At 31.2% G+C, this 23,907-nt stretch overlaps 1 protein-coding gene across 1 annotated transcript; it reads right to left on the bottom strand.

The window, feature by feature from the left end:
- Nucleotides 1-3,183: 3,183 nt before the first annotated feature.
- On the bottom strand, nt 3,184-5,606 carry LOC100852527 ((3S,6E)-nerolidol synthase 1, chloroplastic-like). Its single transcript, NM_001280999.1, is given in 7 exon segments — nt 3,184-3,498; nt 3,681-3,929; nt 4,009-4,147; nt 4,259-4,477; nt 4,577-4,946; nt 5,058-5,322; nt 5,409-5,606. Coding segments are annotated over 7 exon segments (1,755 nt in total).
- Nucleotides 5,607-23,907: the final 18,301 nt, after the last annotated feature.

The following is a 23,907-nucleotide window of genomic DNA, read 5'->3' as shown; positions in this document are numbered from 1 at the left end:
TAAAATAAATATGTTTTATAAATAATTAAATTATTATATTTTTTATAACTTATTTTATTAAAAAAAATATTTTATTATTATCTATATATTAAAAATAGTAAAATAAAATAAATTTAATTTAATTTTAAAAAATTAAATTTTATACATAATCAGGGTAGGGTAGGTACCCGAAAAAACCCGTCTCATTGCCATCCCTAATTATATGGAAGCACTAATAGTGACCGTTAGAAGAATTCTTCATTGTATCAAAGGTATATTTGATTATAACTTATTTTGTTTATCTTTTGGTAATTTTAAGCTTGTTAGATATAACAATAATCATGGAGGTGGAGAGTTGAATTATTGAAATAGTACTGTGTTTTATGTCTTTTATGGGAGAAATTTCTTTCACTTGGAACTCAAATAAGTAATTTATTATAACATTTTTAATTTATGAAGTGAAATTTATTTTGGCAACATCATGTATTTTTTTATGCAATTTGACTAAAAAAAATTATTGATGGAGCTTTACTTACCACAAAAAGAACCGATGAAAACTATGTGGACAAAAAATTGACGGCATTGTAAAAAAAATCCATTGTTCTATGATTGAAGTAAGTACATTAATACAAAATATTATTAAAATGAAGTATAATTGAAATTTATAAAGTTTCAAGATTAAAATATTTTGAAGTTTAAATATTTTTAAAAGATTATGCATTCTACTTAAAGTTACAAATTAAGTTTAATGGATATGGTGGAAAGTGACATGAATTTAAAAAATTTTAAAAATTAAATTTGATTTAACGTATAAAAGTCAATTAAAATACTTTTTTTTTTAATTACATAGTAATAGATTTTGTTTTTGTGTTTAAGTAACTTAGTCCTATCTCTCCAACAAACTAGAAGAATGGAGCAAGCATAGAAGAGATGGGATCATGAGAGAAGCCCGTTGAGAATGCTTATTACCCAGGAGAGAGGAGAGAGAAGTAATAAAGTTTGTGTGGCTCATACGAGGAATAGAGTTTATTGAATTTGATGTTGTAAAGCATTTAGAGAAAGCTTTACATGTTTGAAATGTAGGCTGCATCTTCACTCTTTTTCTTCCTCTTACCTTTTTTTTCTTGCTCATGCACTTATCTTCTCCAAGTGGGGAAAGTTTCTCTAGCGTGTTTCACGTTTATGTGTGGAAGCAGCATGATTTGAGGTCACTTTTGACTTAAACCTCATCCCAATAAGAAGGTGCACAAGTTTTGAAATATGTCCAATGATATCTTGTTTGATATTCCAACTCCGGCCCCTCTTCTTTTTAATGCTTTTAATTGAAAGGAAAATGTTATGGTATATTAGTTGTAGATACGTACGGAATAAGGAATTCGGACTAATCAATATGTGGAATTAATAAGATCTAATTTGAAAATGTGCATGCAATACCACTTAAGTAATAATATTTTTTTTGATAGGTATTAAAGAATACACTTTGATATTATAGCTAGAATCTAATTGAAAACAATCAAGTGATTAGTTTTTTTACCAATATTCATGACTAGTGTTAGCGTAAACAGAATCATTAGCACAGAGGTACAAAAGTCTAATATTAAGTCAAAAAGAAATGCAACTTAATTTGCGATACACCAACATTAATTTTGGTTGAGAGAACATGTGAATGAATCTTAGAATGATTTTTATTATCATGAATTAATTGGGTCTCCGTCGATAGATCATATGTGCCACACAATTCCCTGTCACTATCTCAAGCAATTCCAACATCGATCATCGCCATCAGAAATGAAAATTCACATGGGCCGCTATTAGCCCCTACACTGATAGCTTCTCTATTCATGGACCCCCATGTTTCTTGACATAGACTTGCAGAGACTATACAGGATTTATATTCCTTTGTGACTGACAACCATGACCCATGAGAAGGAGTTTTCTTTGGTTTGAAAACTCTGCTGCATGTGTTCCCACATTAGCTGGATTAATCCACGCTTTTGGTTGATTATTTTGAGGACGAATAGACTAGATAACAACTTGAAGCCACTAAATAATTTGCTTTAGGTTGTTTCTGGGAGGGTGAAACAAATATAAAGATTTTCTGAAAGATCTGTGCAAGATGTAGAACCAAAATATATATTTCACTGAATGATTGATCATGCTTAAATTTTATACATTTATTCTATCATTTCAGCTACTGAGAGATTAAATTTTTTCCAAAGTATTACACATGTGTGGCTTGGAATTGAGGCTGATGTTGGATCTAAAGAAACTAAACAAACCAGTTTTCACATGCATAGTGAATTTATTTTTATTAACTCATCATTTGATCAAGGGGCATACGCTTGAATTCGAGTTCATCATGCAAGGATTCAAATTCCTTTTTATATGTGTATTTCCAGAACCCTACTAAGCTTGTCATTTGGCATGATCATATGAGCCTGCTTTAGATCAAATGCCTAAGAAAAGTCCTTTGTCCCCTAGACGTGGACAGTTCGACACAGAATAATATGGCTTCACTTTGTTAGAGTACATGATATACAATGTGGCTTTAAATCCTATAAGTTTAATCTTTTACAAAGATTTGATAGTTTTAATATCATATCAAAGTTTTGTTTGGTGGGAGGTCTTAGGTGCAACATTGTAATCCTATTGTCTTATATGCTACTATTTCTTCTATATTCTCGCTCTTGAAAAATCCTACATTCCTTAATGACTAGTAGAACTTTTCTCCCACTCAAGATCAACTCCTTAACCCCAATTGGTTCTGATTGCTTAGCACTATATGAACATGTCATGCAATAAGGGATGACTCAAACTTGGGCTAGAAAGGGCCACGTCGAAGTACTTCAAAATTACATGTTTTCGTGATTTTGGGGAGCATTTCAAGTTTTTATCACATGGCTGCAATTATGATTTCGTGACGGAAAAGAAAACGTTGAATAGCACGTGTACATCCAAGTGGACCAGATGCATGCAGTAGTTTGGAATCATTTTGCAAAAGGAATCCAAACCAAAGGATTTTCTTGTCTAAAGAACTTGCTTAGGCAGTGGAAACGGAAATGACTTGCAGGTAAATTTATTCAATAAGATTGCACTGAGGCCATGAGTATCTCCAATGGGATGCAAAAGAGGATGCTGTTCTTGTAGGAAGAGTGTAAATTTCACTACATCAAAGCGTATCTCCAATAGGCTGAGGCAAAAATTTCACTCATTTATTTTTTGAGTGTTTCTGTATGGTAGATTCTCAAGGAGCAAGGACTTCATATGCTCCTCAAGGCCAGGAAGGCACTGTTGGTCATCATAACTATACATCAAAGGGACCATTCTTGCAATATTGAGGGAGCCTTTTGTAAAAGAAGTTGAAAATGGATTTGGAGAGAGGCATTCCTTGTTGAGGCGCTTCCACATATCTGAAATCATATGGGCTACGATTTGTCTTGCATTTTCAACTGAAGAGCCTCGGTGTTCCTTCAAGTAGCACTCTACATAGGACCCATCATGCCCGTCTTGATTCTCATCCTGTCAATTTATTCAACTTAGGGTGGTTCTCTGAACCAAACATTATGACATACCACTTCAAAACATCAATTAGGCCAACACTACATTTAACTTTTAAGGCCACCTCAAAATAACTTTTTATAAACCAAACATGAAAAATTGTAGACAGATTAATTAACAACCTGCATGTGGTTGGCATTTACCTTGGCGCTTCCGAGGTCATCCCAAAGACGAAGAATTGTTGCTGTAGAAGATATAATGCCTGGAAAGTCATCCACAAGATCTACATTTTCCTTGGTTATGCCATGACCCAATAGAAAAAACAAGTGAACTAGCACCACATGTACCCCTGAACTAACGGCCCCATTCTTCAAGTACTCCTCAGCCTTTGGCACATGCCCAGAAGCAAACCATTTTGCCTCTACTAGAAATGCGTTGCATAAACTCGCCCACTGCAGCAATGGGGGATCTGTTAAGCGTGCTACATTTGTAATCCCACTGAAACCCATACAAAAATGTTTTGAATATTACCGCCTTCCGTAGAGAGCCTACTGGGTTCCACTTATGCTCCTTGTGGACCTTGGTACTGATCTCATTCGTGATGTCATCAAGAGTCTTGAAACACATCTTCATGTACTCTGGAAGCTCTTTGAAAGCAGACAAATCCCATCTATATACAATAATTAATGACACAAATTAGTGGAACCATGTGTATATGTATATACACACACATACACGCCCATTAGCGAATCAATGAATTAATTCCATAGTCCATTTCTACCTATTAACAGCTTCTGTGAACAGAGTGAGTTCATCAAGGGTTCCACCAACATCAAAAATGTCATCTATTATGTAGATTAGAGAGATAGGTTTTGTGAGCTCAATCCTTTGCTCTGACAACCTTGGATCTGGGATGATTGCCATTGGCCACATGTACCATTTCAGTGGTTGGTCTCTTGCAAACTTCAACTCCTCGGTCAAACCTAGGCCCTTCCACCATCTAATAATTAATATGGCAAATATTAGTTAGAGATCAAAGTGTCTTAAGAATATATAACAAGAAAGTAAATATAATCACAATGCAATTTTTCAAACAGACTTGGAAATTTGAAGCATCTCCTTTTGATGCACGGATTTAACCATATTGAAATCTATTTTTGCTAATTCTTGCAATGCATTTATCCATCCATTTGTGCCCTGGAAATCAGTAAGGAAGTTTTTGGTCATGAACCGTGCCCAGCTCTTGTGATGGGGATGCTCCAATGTATTCTTAACAACTGCAGCTTGATGACGATCAAGATGTTGCAAACATGCATTAAGGAGTAGACTGCTGAAATTTCCGGCTTCCTCAAGTATATCTTCTCCTATACTTAGCTGAGAAGCTTCATACAAACCCATCAATTCTCTGATGTCTTCGCGTAGGTTTTGTTTAAACTTCCCCTCCTTGTTCTTGAAGTTATTCAACACATCTATCCATGCACATTAACCAGTAAATTCACTTTCAGAAACAAACGACTCTTGATAAATGTCGGTAAGGTTAATTAAAAAAGAAAAAAGAAATAAAAAGAAAAAGAAACCACCTGCGGGCACAGTGTAACCTTCTTGTCTCAATAGGCGAAAGCGGAGTGCCACCTCATAAAGATCCTCATCACAATCACCATGAATGCTAGATTTCATATACTGCTTCTGCAGAACTGCTTCAATCTCCTCTTCGAAGTGATGATCAATGCCTAGGCGTTGTATGGCATCAATCATCATCATGCTTTCCATTGCATCTTCTCCTAGTTTGCTGAATACATGCTTAACTTCCTTTAACTTTTGTGCATGTTCATTGTAGAACTCATCCTGTAAAGTTAGGAAATTAGAAAGTTAGAAAATGCATGGCATAATAAGAACTATAAAATAATGGAAAGTAGTAAGGCAATCTTAACAGTAAAACTGCCAAGTTCAGGTGAATGGTTATCTTTCTTTAAGGGGATAGAAACCAAGGTGTGATCGTGGGCAATACTCCATTTGTGCGTATTAGGCATAGGCACAATTCTGGTGAAGTTAGTCTTGCCTATTTCTCTGAATTTGTTTGGGCCAACTGCAGGAATGGACCAAGCATAAAAGCCACAAGAACAGGCCATTAGGAGTAATAATAAATTATTAAATTAAAGAGAAGAGGGCACGCAACCAGATTGAGGATGAATCAAGTAGTGAGGCTTGTAGTTTTGCTATAACAATGGACTGAATTTATAGACAAGGAGCCTTGGAGTCTTGCTTGTTGCTTTTTACACCAGGGAAGCTTTTCTCATGACAAATAGAAATTTTTCATATTAAGAATGCAATTTACAGTATTTTTAAAGAGCTTTGAAAGAGAAATAGCAAAATTTAAAAATCAATTTTAAAAAAGAATTATAAAATCACTTTAATGCTTGCCAAGGAGATATTTAATTGGTGGTTCTTCCAAAAGAAAAATACTTCAAAAGAAAGCCCTTTTATTAAAAATATTTTAAATAAAAATATTGTCAAATAATGTACACCAAGATAATAGTCATTGTCAAATTTTAGAAGCACTTAATGATGCCCAAGTTATCATTCAATAAAATAGATACGAATTATCAAATTAAAAAAATTCAAAATATCAAATAAATTTAAATATTATAAAAAAGAATTACGAAAACATCCAAAGTATGTAACTTTTAAGAAAATAATAGGAATAAATTACTTCAAATATAATTTTTAATAATTTTAGAAACTTTTTAGCAAAGATAATCCTAAAACTTTTTCAAAGAATTCAATAATTTTTCTAATAAATTTTAATATATATTTTCAAATAATTAAATATAAATTAATTGAAAATTAATTATTTTTTACTAAAAATTTATCCATAATATCATTAAAATTTTAAATAAAATATAAGTGATTAATCAAACTTTGATTATTGTTAAGATTTCTTATCGATGCATGTTGTCTCTTATAATTTAAACTAACAATTATCCGCAGTATTTTTACTTCTTCTTTTTATTTTGATATAACACATGCTCATCTTGTTCTTAAGTGTAATTATTGTACTTATTAACTTTTTTTTTTCAATAATAATTCTAGTGATTTTAATGACAAGACTATCCTTTTTGCTATCACAAGTAACAATTATCCACATTATTTTTACTTTTTCTTTATATTTTGATACAACAAGTATTCATCATGTTCGCAAGTGTAATTATTGTAGTTGTTAACTTTTTTTTTTTTTCAAAAATAATTCTAGTGATTCCAATGACAATGCTATCATTTCTGCTATCACGACCAACAATTATCCACATTATTTTTACTTTTTATTTTTTATTTTTTATTTTGATACAACAAGTACTCATCATGTTCACAAGTGTAATTATTGTACTTGTAACTTCTTCTTTTTTTTTCCTCATTCTCGGTAGGACTCACCTTCTTCATCTTTGATATTTTTAAAATGTTAACTATACATTTTCTTGTCATTCTTTTTATTTTTATTTTTTTTCACTCACCTTCTCCACCTTTGACCATTTTTTCATGTTAGTTACATATTTTCTTTTAAAAATGTTAAATTTTCTTATTAATATAAAATAAAAATTTGACCATGCTTTTAACCTTTTACTTGATTAAAATTTTTAATTTTTTTTATTTATATAAGATAAATATAAAATAAAATTTTCACAAAAATATTGTCTTTAAAAATTTACATTAATTTTCTTTTAATTTTATTAGGAACTAAAATTTTTGCATATTGAAGTTGGATACCTTTTAAGTGTGCTAGCAAAAATAGCATACCCTAAAGTGATAATTTTTTATTATAAAGTAGTGATACTGTTTTCTTTCATGGGTTGTGTCAATGAATGTTAACATGTAAAAACTTCATTCATTTCATGTTATTTCACCATTGCATAAGATGCGAAATATATAATATGTGGTAACATGTCTTACCGTAAATCAAATGTGTGACACATTTTTTCCATCTTAGTGGCACTTTTAACACATCAATATTATTTTTAATACATATCAATGTTACTTTTTGTGGTACCTTTCAATATATCTCATTCTAAACCAAAAGTGTACAACATTTTTCCTACCTTAATAGTACTTTTAGCATACATTAGTGTTATTTTCTTAATAGAGAAATGATACCCTTCTTTCAACACACATTCTTTCCATTTTAGTGGAAGCATGTAACCTAGGGGTACCATGCGCATCATTACACAATTTGAATAAAATATAAATAATAAAAAATATAATAAAAATATTTTTATTTAATCTATATATGATAAAATTTTAAAAATAAATAAACAAATATTTTATTTAACACAAATATATAAAATCTTATATCCCAAATCTTTAAATTTGTTTATTATATATTTATTTTTATATTAATTCCTCTAATTAATTATGAATTATATTATTATTATTAGTTTAAAGTTTCTATAAATAGTACTGAAAAAATGAAATTAAAATATTTCATGAGGAAAAATTATTAGTTCATTTGACTTGTTAAAGTTTTTTCTTAAAAAACTATTATGTGACATGGTTTGTGTGTGTTCTACCACATGTGAAAGTTCCAAAAAAACAAATGACAAACATGATAAGGACGTGACTTGTCATGTCAAAATTAATAAAAAATATTTGATGTAATTGGTTGATGGTAAGAAAGAGGTGGGTTAAGGAATAGTATTGAATGAAATCACGGTGTTACTATTTGAGTGCATGTTTCCGTGTAAACATGTATCAAAGTTCTCAAAATTTTTATTTTTTTTAAGTCTTTACATGATTACACCAATGTAATCCACAATCAAAAGAAAGAAGTGGGCGTGTTTGTGGGGTTGGAAATCCACTAGTTCATTTTTGTCCATCACAGTGTATTTAATGAGAGGATTTCAAAAGACCTTATCCAGGGGGTATCTAGCTACCTTGGATTCCTTTCTTTGGAGCATATACAACTGTACTCTCTCCTAGCTGCCGCTGGTTTCATTCTTGGTAGGTCACCTAAGTCTAAAACCAACCGACAGTAGTCCTTAAGATTCGAAAAAATTTCATGACAATTTCTAATAATTATCTGGATTTGGAGCCGGGGAAGCAGATATTTCAATAGCGCTTATATAAACAATTCAGTAATAATTTTAAGTGGACCTTCTTTTTTCCTCCCATAATATCTTAAATGAACTGGTATTATCGCCGTAGAAATATTGATGAATGTACGGGATGGGTGATGTGGATCCCAATTGAACCAAGGAAGAGAGGACCCCTCACGGAAATGGACAGCAGCCAACTGCCAAGTCCTTCTGTGAACTCAAGCTCCTTAGAGCAACATGACACTCATGTCTCATAGTGCAACTAATAACAAAAAAGTAGCTCAATGTAAATGTGAATACTGGATTTTTCTTTGGCGCAAAATCATCCCAGTATTCAACCACACTCTCAGTTATGCTATAACCTAATACTTAGTGATTGAGCTTTGTATGTCATGTATATATTATATATATAATATAATATATCATTAGTGAATTACCTACATTCTTTTTTAATGTCCGCAATGTATCACATCATACTCATTAGTGAATTACCTCAACATCATGATGAAATTATTTATTGAAGAACCAAATATTTCTAAGTTGAGTTATTGAAGGATATTAATTATTAGGAGCGCTAGGTAGAATAATGAATATGAGATCACATTGCAGAATGACTTATTCAAATGAACTAAACTTTAATTTGTTACTATCTTGCATTCGTTCTTTTTCTTGAAAGCAAAACCTTTTTTTTTTTTTCGCATGAGCTTTTCAAACTGCACTCGCTCTATCTTCACCAATGATGTTTTTGTCCATAATAGTGTTATGTTCAAGTTCTTGGATGGACATGTTTTTACTTGCAATTCTTTTTATGCTGAATTCTATATCATGCATTTGTATAGCTAATTGTTCAAACATTTTTGGCTTCATACAGTGCAAGATGTAATGGAGTTCCCAAGACATTCATTGGTTCACTTTTTGTTATGTAGTATTGGTTGAGTTCAAACATGCTGACGGTATGATTACTAACCATAAAACTGATTAAGGAGTTCTCCTTCTATTTGTTTCCAATTATCTATAAAATTAACTTCAAGATTTGTGTACTAATGGAAGGCATATCCTTTTAATGAGCTAATAAATTTCTTGACTAAAAGGACACCCTTTGTTCCATTGTTGTTGCCTGTTTCTAAAAAGTGAGCAACATGTTGCTTTAAGTTTCCCTTTCCGTCAAAAGATTAAAATTTATGCATCCACTCAATTCTTTGTATATGTGGTTTTGCATATGGGAAAGAAGCATGTGAAACCTACCATTTAATGTTTTGTTTATTATCTCTAGGATGAGGTTTTTTAATTTATTTGTAGAGAAAAACTCATTAGAAAATACTTAAATGTTTTTTGTGATTTTTTTTTTCATGGAGCAAATTTCAAGGTTATCTTGAGATATGGATGTGTGGTGTCATTTGTTGGTTCTACAAAGAGTCCAAGTTTGTAGAAAAATGCATTAATCATGATATCTTGCTCTTGATTGTAATTTTCAAGCTCTTTCAACTTGGTCAATCTCATAACTAGGAGTTTGAGTGAGAACTAAAAAACCGATAAAATCAATCCAATCCAACCAAAAATTGATCAAATGAGTTTGGTTTGAGAATTTTAAAAACTGACTTTATTGGTTCAATTTTAATTTAGTTTCCTTGTCTCCTAGTCAATAAAAACTAAACTAAACTAGGTTAAAACTTTTTATCTCTTGTGATTTATGATTATTCATTATTTAATGAGTTTTTTATATTTATTATTATATATTATGTAGACTTTATTAAAGTAATTTATTATTATTAGACTATGATCAAATAAATATTTAAATGTTGGGTTTAAAATTTTAAATATAATTTGAATTTCAATCCCAAGTTAGTTTAATTACTTTTAAAAACAAATTATATTTAAGGTTTAAATTAACTTATATATATATCCAATGAATCATTTAAATCAAACCATATTGACATTAAATAACCTTGACTTGATACGGTTTTTTCATCATTAAAACGTTGGTTCAATTTTAATTCAAGTATAAATTAACCATGTCGATTTGGCCAATATTTCCACAAAAAAAAAAAAAAAAAAAACATATTGAATTAACCACACCTTTTTATCCCCTATTTCAATAGAAATGCTTTAACCACCATGAATGGCGTAAAAAAATATTATTTAATATTTTAAGAATCTGATGTGGAGAGCCATGTGAAGATGTAGATATATATTTGATGTTAAACTTCTTGTCATCTTGGCTAGGCAAAGGATATGGTTTGGAGATGTTTCTAGAGAAATGGCTATGGTGCGGTACCACTTCCTCAACCATCTATTTCGTCTTTGCCGCCAACAAAGCTAATGAGGTAATTGGATTTTGGACGGAAGTTAATTCATGATTTGCAATTGATTAGAGGAAGAAGTATTTTGGAATTGCTAGTAGGAAGCTACTTTTGAGTTGCTTTGATTCATGGGGCAAAAAGTACTTTTCTTAGATTCTATGTATAGATCTTTGACTTGTAAAAAAGAAATGGGAGGTAAAGACTCTGCATGCTAGAAATTTGTAAATACTCTTTAAGAAAAATTATATGTTTTTAAATTGGATTTTTATTAATTTGAAGAATTATGTAGGTAGAATCTTTATTTTATACATGTATCCTCTTATAATTCCATTCTAGTGGTTAATCAAGGGCTTGAAGAAGTTTGATCTTGAATGGTTTGAGTTTTATTTGGGCATTGACTTAAATTTAGTTTTTCTTCTTAACTTCACTTAGATCTTGTCTTGAAGTGTACCTTGATGTGATTTAAATCTTAGATTGACTTGGCTTTGGAATTGGTGTGGCTTGGGCTTGGAATGACTTGAATTTGGGCATCGACTTGAATTGAATAAGGTCAATTGAGGGCTTGGATAGGTTGATCTCATATAAAGAGGCTTTTTATAAATTTGATTTGATTTTATAATTTGAAACTTTGAAGATCTTAACAATTCAAAAATACTCTAAAGAAATTAAGATTTGTTAAAATCTCCTTCAAAGATTTGAAGAAGATTTAGATCTCTTTTGAAGAGTTCCTCTCCAACTTTTGTCTTCTAAATTATTTGGTCACAATTTGAATCAATTATAAACATTTGATATTTTTATTCATGGATAATTAACTAGATTTGAGTACATGGTAAATTTTAAAATGTTAAATTTTACACTTCTACATCATCAATTTCCTATTTAATGAAATTGAAAGCCTTTTTTCTCCTTCAAAATTTTATTTCAAATCTTCCATATTTTATTGATCCAGATAGAAGATATGTGAAATCCAAAAGATTCAAAGAGAAAGAAAATCTAGGGTGTCATATTATGACAGTTAATACCTTTAATAAAAGAAAATAAAAACTAACTTACATTTACTCCAAAAAAAAAAAAGAGAGAGAATAATTCTAATTTAACAACAGAAATAATAACTCAATAAAACTACTAAATAAATAACTCTAAAAACAGAAATACTTGTTAAACTGCATATTTCCCATGATCCATTATAATGCTTTCATGACGGTTAATTTACAAAGCCACCAGTACCCTAGAGGCTAACATATCATCTGAGAATCTTTTTCTTATGAAAAGGCAGCAAAGAGGCTCATGAACAGTCGCGCTCAGTGAAAACAACCTCCTAATGGAATTGTTTTTGAGCCTCAAAGCTTGAATGTGAAAGCTCCCAAGAAATTCCCATGAATGTTCTTGGAAGCGGGTCCCCGCGTGACTTCCAATAGTATGCTGGCCTCCAAATCGGCAAACCTTATCAGGTACTCACCAAAACGTGACTCACGCGATGACAAGGAGGCAGAAAGAACCAAGAATCTTGTTATGACCTTAGACGGACTCAAATACCCTTCCATAATTAGCTTTTACTAGTATTATTCTTTTCATGATTTATAACATTTATGCCAGGACAAAAGCGTATTGTTTAGAAGGCTCAAGTTCTATGCTCCTCTGGAACAAGCATACATCCAAATTCAACTATCCATCTGTTTATTAATACGAAACCCAAGGCCATAGAATGGGGGGTGAGGTCTTAGATTTTAGGAGAATGAACCCAGATAGGCCTAGGTAGAAAAGCTCACTTAAACCTCCCAAAGACCTAAATTGGGTTGAGTAGCCTGAATTTGTAAAAGTCCTAATCTTTTTCTGGCATATCCATTGGTTGAAGCTAGCAATCCTAACGTCTATCCTTGTTAGATTTCTTCTCAATGGGCCAGGTGTTGGTTGGCAACATTCTTCATGTTTTTTCCCAGTCAGAGAAAGAACAGTGGTTGATCGATAAGAATTCGAGGAGGTCCATGGGTTTTGGCTACTCTTTCCAGGTAGTAGGTAGCGTAAAACGTTTCTAATTATTGAACCAAAATGAGTTCAAACATGCTGACGGTATGATTACCAACCATAAAAGTGATTAAGTTCTCCTTCTATTTGTTTCCAATTATCTATAAAATTAAAGATTTGTGTACTAATGGAAGGCATATCCTTTTAATGAGCTAATAAATTTCTTGACTAAAAGGACACCCTTTGTTCCATTGTTGTTGCATGTTTCTAAAAAGTGAGCAACATGTTGCTTTAGGTTTCCTTTCCGTCAAAATATTAAAATTTATGCATCAACTCAATTCTTTGTATATATGGTTTTGCATATGTGAAAGAAGCATGTGAAACCTACCATTTAATGTTTTGTTTATTATCTCTAAGATGAGGTTTTTTTAATTATTTGTAGAGAAAAACTCATTAGAAAATACTTGAATGTTTTTTATGATTTTTTTTTTCCATGGAGCAAATTTCAAGGTTATCTTGAGATATGGATGTGTGGTGTCATTTTTTGGTTCTACAAAGAGTCCAAGTTTGTAGAAAAATGCATTAATCATGATATCTTGCTCTTAGTTGTAATTTTCAAGCTCTTTCAACTTGATCAATCTCATAACTAGGAGTTTGAGTGAAAAATAAAAAACCGGTAAAATCAATCCAATCCAACCAAAAATTGATCAAATGAGTTCGGTTTGAGAATTTTAAAAACTGACTTTATTGGTTCGATTTTAATTTAGTTTCCTTGTTTCCTAGTCAATAAAAACTAAAACTTTTTATCTCCTGTGATTTATAATTATTCATTATTTAATGAGTTTTTTTTATATTTATTATTATATATTATGTAGACTTTATTAAAGTAATTTATTATTATTAGACTATGATCAAATAAATATTTAAATGTTGGGTTTAAATTTTTTAAATATAATTTGAATTTCAAACCCAAGTTAGTTTAATCACTTTTAATAACAAATTATATTTAAGGTTTAAATTAACTTATATCCAATGAATCATTTAAACCAAACCATATTGACATTAAATAACCCTGTCTTGATTCGGTTTTTCCATCACTAAAACGTTGGTTTAGTTTTGATTCAAGTATAAATTAACTATGTTGATTCAACCAATATTTCCACCAAAAACATATTGAATTAACCACACCTTTTTACCCCCTATTTCAGTAGAAATGCTTTAACCACCATGAATGATGTAAAAATATTATTTAATATTTTAAGAATCTGATGTGGAGGGCCATGTGAAGATGTAGATATATATTTGATGTTAAATTTGTTGTCATCTTGGCTAGACAAAGGATATGGTTTGGAGATGTTTCTATAGAAATAGCTAAGGTGCGGTACCACTTCCTCAACCATCTATTTCTTCCTTGCCCCCAACAAAGATAATGAGATAATTGGATTTTGGAGGGAAGTTAATTCATAATTTGCAACTTTATTAGAGGAAGAAGTAATTTGGGTTTGCTATTAGGAAGCTACTTTTGAGTTGCTTTGATTCATGGGGCAAAAACTTTTCTTTGACTCTATTTATGTATAGATCTTTGACTTGTTAAAAATAAAAAAAGGTAAAGATTGTCTCATTGTGCATGCTAGAAATTTGTATATATAGATCTCTTTTTAAGAAAAGTTATAAATGGTTAAATTTGATTTTTATTAATTTGAAGAATTATGTAGGTACAATCTTTATTTTATGTATCCTCTTATAATTCCATTCTAGTGGCTAATCAAGGGCTTGAAGAAGCTTGATCTTGAATGGTTTGGGTTTTATTTGGGCATTGACTTAATTTAATTTTTCGTCGTAACTTCACTTAGATCTTGTCTTGAAGTGGACCTTGATGTAATTTGAATCTTAGATTGACTTCGGCTTTAGAATTGGTGTGACTCAGGCCTTGGCATGACTTGAGCTTTAGCTTAATTTGGGCCTCAACTTGAATTAAATAAGGTCAAGGGAGGGATTGGATAGATTGATCTCATATCAAAGACATATTTTTTAAAAATTTAATTTGATTTTAAATTTGAAACTTTGAAAATCTTAACAATTCAAGAATACTTTAAGGAAATTAAGATTTGTTAAAATCCCCTTCAAAGATTTGAAGAAGATTTAGATCTCTTTTGAAGAGTTCCTCTCCAATTCTAGTCTTCTAAATTATTTGGCCATAATTTGAATTAATTAAAAACATTTGATATTTTTATTCATGAATGATCAACTTGATTTGAGTACATGGTAAATTTTAAAATGTTAAATTTTACACTTTTACATCATCAATTTCCTATTTAATGAAATCAAAAGTTTTTTTTCCCTTTCAAAATTTTATTTCAACTCTTCCATATATTAATAATACCTTTCAATAATAATCTTTAGCAACAAAAGTTTGAAACTATATACATCGTATTTTATTGAAAATAATCCTTCCATGGCATATTCAGGTGACTTATAACCACTGTAGTGACAAACAAGAAAAATTATTAAGATTTAATCATGTGTTCCTTATTGGTATCTCATATATGATACTTACTATGTCCCAACTACCCGATTTATGCTACCTTTAATTTGATTCCCACCAAACAATCTAGTCATACCAAAATCTGAAATTTTTTGGATCATATCAACATCTAATAGAACATTGCTTGATTTTAGATCTCTATGTATGATTCTTAATCTTGAGTCCTCATGAAGATGTAAGATCTCGGGCAATTCCAGAAATAATTTTCAAGTGTTCTCTCAAAGTCAATGTTAATCTTTTTGTTTTATCTATATAAAAGATATGAAATTTTCATTTAGTTATGAAAGATTAAAATAGCCTCTCCAAGTACTTATGCAAGAACCATAGGTATAAAAGATGAGAAAAATGATGTATGATATTGAAAATGAAAGAGTTCAAGCTTTTGTAAAACTTTTCTTACATATCCTTGTATTCTTTTTCAAGACATAGGATTTTTTTTAAAGAGACATTTTTTGAACTAAGTTTTTCATGGTCTTCATAGAGTTCCTCAAAAGCATCTTGTAAATCCTCGTAGTTTAAGTTAGAATTTACTTCATCTAGCTCATCAATTGTCATGAAGCATATGTTGATCACTTTATTTTCATTTTTTTCTTCCATGGAGTCATCTTCACTATCACTCCAAATAGGCACCATAGTTTTCTTCTTTCATTTCTTCTCTTTATTTTTGTAGAGAAGACAATCATACTTGATATGTCTATGTTTATTGCATTTGTAGCATATGAAGTCCCTTTTTTATTTTTCTCCATTTGTTGACTTCTTTTTTTGAGAGTTTTTCCTTGGTTGAAATTTTTTTTCCTTATTCTTATTAAATTTGATGAACTTTTTGAACTTCCTTGTGATGAGTGTAAGATCCTCATCTTCTTTACTAGTTTCTTCCTCTCCAGTTTCTTCATCAATGGTGGAAGCCTTGAGAGTAATATTCTTTTCCTTTTTGTCTTCTACTCTTTTTTTTTTTCTTTTTTTTTTTTATGACTCTTCATTGTAATCTCATGAGTCATTAACGATCCAATTAATTCCTTTGAAGGAAAATTTGAGAGATCCTTGACTTCTTGAATTATAGTGATTTTTTATTTCATTTCTTTAGAAAAGACCTTAGAATCTTCATCAGTTTCTTTGTTTCTCTATAGATCTTTCCTGATGCTTGAAGTGCATTGATGATATCGGTGAACCTAGTGATCATCTCTACAATGGATTCATTATTTTTCATATAAAATAACTCAAAACTATGCATAAGAATATTCATTTTAGATCATTTGACATGATTAGTTCCCTCATGAGTTGTTTCAAGTAGTCTTCACATATCCTTAAGAAATTCACCTTGGCACACAAGATTATACTAATTTTTATTTATTACACAATGTAATAATAAATAACTCTTGCATTTTATTGAGCTTTCTTTCCATCAAGCTCGTCACGTTCTTGACTTGGTTTAGGAATAACTACTCCATTCTCTACTTTAGTTGAATATGGGGACTATTTTGAATGACATCCTAAAGACTGTAATCAAATGATTTCAAAAACTGTCATTCTAGTTTCCCAATAAGAATAATCAATTCTTGAAAAGAGTAGAGGTCAATTAATTGAAAACCTTTCCATATGAGTTGAGTTGTAAGAATTTTTCATATCCTTTTAGATTATTAAATAAAAAAACAAGAGTCCTAGCTTTAATACCAAGTTATGAAAGATGACTAATTAAATCAAGCAAATTATCTAAAAAGAGGGGATGGGAAGTGATGGTGAATTTAGTGTTATAAAACTTTTCGAAAATGTTTTAAAAAGTTCAATGAGACAAGGAAAGTTAAGTAAAATAGTAAAAGAGTTAAGAGTAGAGAGAAAAAAATACGAACTCTTTTACAATGATTTGACAATCCACTTACATCCATTCTCATCAAACTCTTAATTGAGTAAAGGTTTCACTATCTCCAAACCTTAAGACTAAAGTCTTCAACCTTTTTACTCTTGGATTACGAGGTTCTAATGGACCTTCACACTTTCTTCAAGTTTACACACAATTGAAATTTTTTTTTTTCTTAAAATAGAATAAATGAGAAAAGAATTCAATACTTCTAATCCTAAAAAGAATTTGGTTTATAATACAAGAAAAACTAGAATGGATTTTGTGGTGCACTAAGGAAGCAAGTTCAAATTCAATGCAATTAAATGAAAAGCTTTAAAAGTGAGAAAGTTAGTGATTTTCAATACAATGCAGGTGCTCTTTTTTTAATAAATATAGTAGGGCTCTTCAATTTATACAAAACAACTTTGGACACCTAAAATAGAAAAAAGTAGCCTCAACTGATAGAGCTACAGTTTGAATGGTTGACTAGTTGTAGATACATTTAATGCTCTATAAGTGATCATTGAATTTTTTTTTATTTTTTTTAGGTTTGAAAAAAGCTTAACTGGGTGAGCCAAAACCTCAACCGACTTCATATTAGCTAGTGGAAGAGAAATTTTGTGCACCTTTAACCAATCCTTAATCAAACGAGCCCAACCGATTGAGTCGGTTTCTTAATTGATTTACCCTCATCTAGTTGCACCCAAAAGTGCATAAAAACTTTCCATTTTTTATTCCAATCTCCTAGGAACTTGTGTAACCCCTTTAAAAACTTTTTTTAAATCAACTTTAAAAGAAGTGGGCTTAAGGTTTTAAATTAAAACACATATTCATCCAATTTCTTGATAAGATTTCATTTTTAAGCCTAAATAAGAATGAAGAAAACAACTTTAAAGTACATGAAAAAACATTTAGATCTAAGGGCAATCTTGAAAATTTTGCAAATGAGCTCAAAATAACAATATTGCTTTTGTGTTTTAATTTATATAGATTTTTGGGATTGAGCCCCTAAAAGTGAGACATGATGTAACAAAATTAGACTTAAATATCCCTTTGCTATCCTTTTGGTGTATTGACATTGATTTGAACATTCAACTCATGTCTCTTACATTGTACATGACTTGTGTGCATTAGGAGTTGCACAGAAAGAAGGAAACCATTCTTTTTGGATAGTTCAATGATAAGAAATAAGATAGCAATTCTTTTAGCCTAGAAGTCTCAATTTAAAAGTAAATAATGGATTTGAAAAATCTCATGAAAGAGAATGTATGGTAAGAAGGGTTGCCAAAATAACTTTGGAAAGGTTTAGTAATTTAATGAAGATAATAAATATTTTGACAATACTTTCCAAAATGGATTGGTTAATTCCTTTTTGGAAATAAACATTTTTGGGGGTCTTTCATAGATAATATTTTATCTATTAAGGAATTACTAAAACGTTCTATTTTTTGTAGTATTTAATGGAATAAATTATTATGAAAATTCCGTGGAAATATTTATTAAGTAGGAAAAGTGTAAGGTATAAGGAAAAAAAACTTATGAGGATTTTTTAATATGAGAAGCAAAAGTTCCTTTCTTGGATAAGATGCTCTCAAGATTATTCAAAATCTCATAAATTGGTAATTTCTTTATTACACGAGTTTTCAATTTGGAAAATAAATATTTTGAAAATTTTCATTAGAGATAATTTATCATTAAAAGATTATTACCAAAAGTAATTTGATGGAAATAAATTTCTTTGAAACATATCCTAGATAAAATATTTATTAATTGGAATTGTGTATGAAGGAGAATTTTATTAAAATAGATTTTAAAATTTTGAGAGTGGATATTTTATCAAAATTCTTTTTGAAAATTACTCTCAAGGAAATTTTAAATTTTTTCATGTTGGTGATTCCCTATTACACTAGGTTTCTAATTACAAAATAAATATTTTTGGAAATTTTCAAAATAGATAATTTATTCATTAGGGAAATTACTAATGATTTTAAAATGCTCTTATTTATCTTAAAAAATTAAATGGGAGAGGGCCTTAGGCATGCCCACCTTGATTTGGGTTCATCATCATCCCCACGATGGGTTAACTAAGAAGCAAGAGATATGGACTCTTTACATGGACGAGACTAGATATGTCTATAGTGGGGGTGACCACCTCCACGGTGGAGTTCTTTACTTGGTGACATTGATAGTTCAAGGACAATGGTTATCCTTTTCACATTGGATACAAAGTAGTAGAATCGCCCCACACTGTCTCACTTGCATAATCTATGAGCCAAATAAAAAGTATGTTGATCTTGTCTTTGATACCTTTATGGTTAAGGCATTGAGATCAATTTGAGAGGGTCTCTAACTAGTAATAAGGTCATGACTTGCCCCACATAGGCTTGATTCTTATGATACTAGGATACCTTGCAAAAGGACATGTAATTTGAAAGCACTACATTTTTGCTAAATTAATCACCAATTGTCATGAATGCTAAATTATGTCATCTGCTTGGTTATATTCTTTGTTATAGATATCATGTTGGTTCTATAATCACTCTCCTTCTCACAATAGGGCAAGCCGAACTAATCGATTGGACTAATTTTATTATGGATATAGTAATTAATTACATAGAAGTTAGTTTAGGTAAAGCTAGTAATTCCTTATGAACTAACCTAGCAAAAGAAAAGAGTGGTATATCAAGGTGGTATTAGATGAATCGGAAGACCAAGTGTCTAATACTTGGATCTTTGGATAATGTGTTGCAATAGCAACACATGTCTATTACTAGAGACTTTGATATTCTCTTTCTAGTTTTCAATGGTTATTTGGTGATAAGAGTAGGTCAACTTTGATAAGCTACTATTAGGATTGTTATGAACACTAGTATTTATATGATCTTAGAGACTTTGTCATTTTCCTTTGGGATGACTAAAAAGATTCTCGAAGATTATAGGGTGTTCATATAGAAGTCAAATGTTCTTCAAGTTCTTCTATCAAGAAGAAAAAGAACAATACCAAAAAAAAAAGTTCAAGAGAAATAATAAGAAAGCAAGCTCAAGGGAAAATGATTCCTTTTTGACATTTTAAGACACTCAAAAAAGAATGTCCAGTTTACCTAAAGAAAAAAAGAAAGTATACATCATTTTCTCATTTTTGAGTAATTAGTAATGGATTCCACCATTTATGTTGGATTAATTCCAAGCCCATTGTCTATAAGTCCTTACAGGGTATTCAACAAGTGAGAAGGTTAAATGATGGGATTATACTTACCTTAGCTTCAAATGCAACGTTAGTTATGTAGGTTAGTGGGAGGTAATATCCTTTATCTTTATATGTATTCCATTATTACTTTGCCAAGTGATGAGAACAGTCTGATTTCAAGATTAAACCTAGCACTAATTAAACATTTGGCTTCTAGACCTAGGTCATATTAATCTAAATAGGATCCAAAGACTAGTAAAGTCTAGACTCTTTGATTCTAGAAGATCTTTCAGTCTACAGATCCTGTATAGATGGTAAAATGACCAAGATTATTAGAACCAAGGAATGTTTAGAGTTAATTTATACTGACATGTATGGAACTTTTAGTGTCCATGCATGGAGAGGGTATGGGTATTTCATCACTTTTAGTGGTGATTACTTTAGGTTTGAATATGTATATAGGAGATCTGATGCCTTGGATACATTAATTGAATTTAAGGTGGGATCGAATAACCTATTGGGTATACATATCAAGTCACTTCGATTAGATCAAGGTGATATGTTTAGTAAGTTTGATTTTTTCCATTAGAGCATGATATTATTTCCTAGCCATGTGCACCAGGGTCTCCATTGCAAAATGGAGAAGGAGAAAGAATATATCAAACTTGGTTGGACATAGTGAGATCGTGGATAGGTTTCTCATCTTTTTTTGGATTCTTTTAGGGATATGTCTTATAGACAATGTAATGCCTCTTTTTCTTAAGAGGTATATTAGTTTATAGGATATCTAAGAGGATTTTTGGGTTATTACCTTTATAGTCAGGATTATCAGAAGATATTTGTTGACACAAATGTAACTTTTTTTATGAAGACCATATGATAAAGAATAAAGCAAAGAGTGATACAGATTGGAGGATATATTAGAAGATAGTCCCACATTGCATAGGATACTATGGATCCAAAGGGTTAAAGACATACCATACCTATGATTTCTAGTACACTAGTGCCTCATCATAGTGGGAAGTTCATATTCCATATATTACAATGAAGTAGTGAGTAGTGTTTGTGCTCACTTAAGGCAAGGAGCTATGAAAAGGTAGTTAGAATCTTTCTGTTCTAACATATTTTAAGTTCTTGTAAAAGCACCTAAAGGGATAAAACCCATAGGTGTAAGTTGGTCTATAAGAGAAACATAGGAGTAGATAGAAAGCTTGAGTTTTATGTGGCTAAGATTATAGCTAAAGGTTATAATTAGAAACTTTGTTTCAATTATGGAAAACCTTTTCAACAGTGATCATACTTAAATTCATCATATTACTCCTATCTATTGTAATGTGTCTCATTTATGAGATTTAATAACCCAACATTTTCATAGCAAAGGGTCTTATGTGTATGTGTATAAGAAGACACAAGGAAGTGTGGTGATACTCTAAGATCTTGTAGGTAGATAACAATCTACTCATTGGATATGATGTAGGGATATTGCCATTAGTCAAGATTTGGTAGTTTACTAAGTTTTAGAGGAAATTGCAATATATTCTTGGGGTTAAGGTCCTTTAAGCTTGTAAGAATAGGAAAATTGTACCATGTCACCTACATGGATAAGCATTTAGTCAAGCACATGATGCAAAACTCCAAGAAGGGTTTGTTACTCTTTGGATTTGGAATTGTCTTTCTTAGGAAAAATGTTCTTGGACATTTATGGAGAGAGATCGCATTAAGACGGTATCCAATGCCTCTCCAATGGATAACCTTAAGTATACAAAACTATGCACTAGACCATATATTTGCTTTGTTATAGGAATAATGGGTAAATATTAGTCCATTTCCTAATTAGAGCTTTGAGCGGATGTCAAACATATGCTATAGTATCTTTAGAGAATAAGAGATTATATGTTTGAGTCTTTGCAATGAGTTGGTACTCTTTTCATACTGAGAAATTGGACTTCAAGCTGATAAGGACTCTCGAAAGTCTACATCTAGGTATGTGTACACTTTAAGACTTTTTTTTTTCTATAACAACAAAGCAAGTCTTTTGGCTTATGGGTTATGGGTTATCTTGGCTATATCGTCTAAAATCCTATTATGTGATAACAATGAGATAGTGGCATGGTCTAAAGAACTGAAGTACCACTAGAAAAGGAAATGCACAAAGAAAAAGTGTTACCTCATTGTAAGATAGTACAGGGAGGTGATATGACTATGGAGCAAAATCTTTCTACAATGCCCAGTCTAGTTTTGGGGCTAGTGGGAGTTTGTTGGGATTAAACCCCTAAAAGCAAGACATAATGTAACAAAGTTAGACTTAACTATCCCATTGCTATCCCTTTGGTGTATTGACATTGATTTAAGTATTCAACCCATGCCTCTTACATTTACATGACTTGGATGCATTAAGGGTTGCATAAAAAATAAAAGTCATGGGTTCGTTGTAAGTAGATAAGTTGTCCACAGTTGTTTCATGGATTTGGGCAATCCAGTAGAAATTGTATGCACCACCTCTTAATTGGAGGAATGGTTTCTCTTGGCTATCGGGATAGGTTTCACATGATGAGTGTACTAATGTATGTGATGCACACTGGACAAGACCTATGATGAATCATGACGCAAGGCTATCAATTGTCATGATTCACCAAGCTACATGGACTCTCAACCTTGAAAGGATATTAAGGTTATGCCAAAATCAACAAAAGGTTTTGACCTATGGGTGAGACCTTAAAGTGGTCATATATCTCTATGGATTAGGTAACTGTTGATGGAGGTTGGTGGTAACAGGTATTCTCGATAAGAGGTACCATGATATCTCATGGGATTGAGACAGTGTGTCATCTTGGGTGATCCATAGAACATGTAATCGTGAAATCTGTGGCCATAGTAATTCCTCTAGTGAAATTTGACATATGCTCCTTGGAGCTAGAGTATGTCATTTGATCACATAATAAGTAAGGTTTGTAACTCAAAGATTTGAGAGGTAATCTTGATAGATGATAACACTACCTTATTAGATTACAGACACCAGTTCCTAGGAAGTCTACATGTAGTAGATAATAGGTCACGGATTTGAGCACTTAGTGTTTCGTTGTAATAGACATAGGGTATTGGAGTGTGGTTGACTCTCTGTAATGGGATGTTGAGTCAATTTCAAAGTTTGATTATGAGAGAATCAATACTCCTATGGGTCCTAGTGGTTCCCACTCTAAGCTCATATTCCTTATTGACAAGATTTATGAGGGTTGGATGGGTTTTTAGTTCACTTTTGTGTATCAGGGCGTTTTGATAATCACGCAAGGTTGCACAGGGATAAGTAAGTGGTATCTCTGGACTAGGCTAGTTGATTAATTAGGCCTTGTATGGTTAATTAATCAATCAACAACTTTTTTAGGCTAAATTAAGTGACCCAAGCCCATGGTGGGCTTAAGTCACTTAAGCCCAACAGGAAGCTTATAAATACTCCTTTAGGGGTTAGGGTTTCCAAGTCTTGCCATTCTCCCTTCAGTCTAGAGAGAGAACACTAA

The sequence above is a fragment of the Vitis vinifera genome, chromosome 10 (genome assembly GCF_030704535.1).
Source record: "Vitis vinifera cultivar Pinot Noir 40024 chromosome 10, ASM3070453v1".
Lineage (NCBI taxonomy): Eukaryota > Viridiplantae > Streptophyta > Magnoliopsida > Vitales > Vitaceae > Vitis > Vitis vinifera.
The sequence above is the reverse complement of the archived record's forward strand: the minus strand, read 5'-3'. Positions and strand labels throughout refer to the sequence as shown.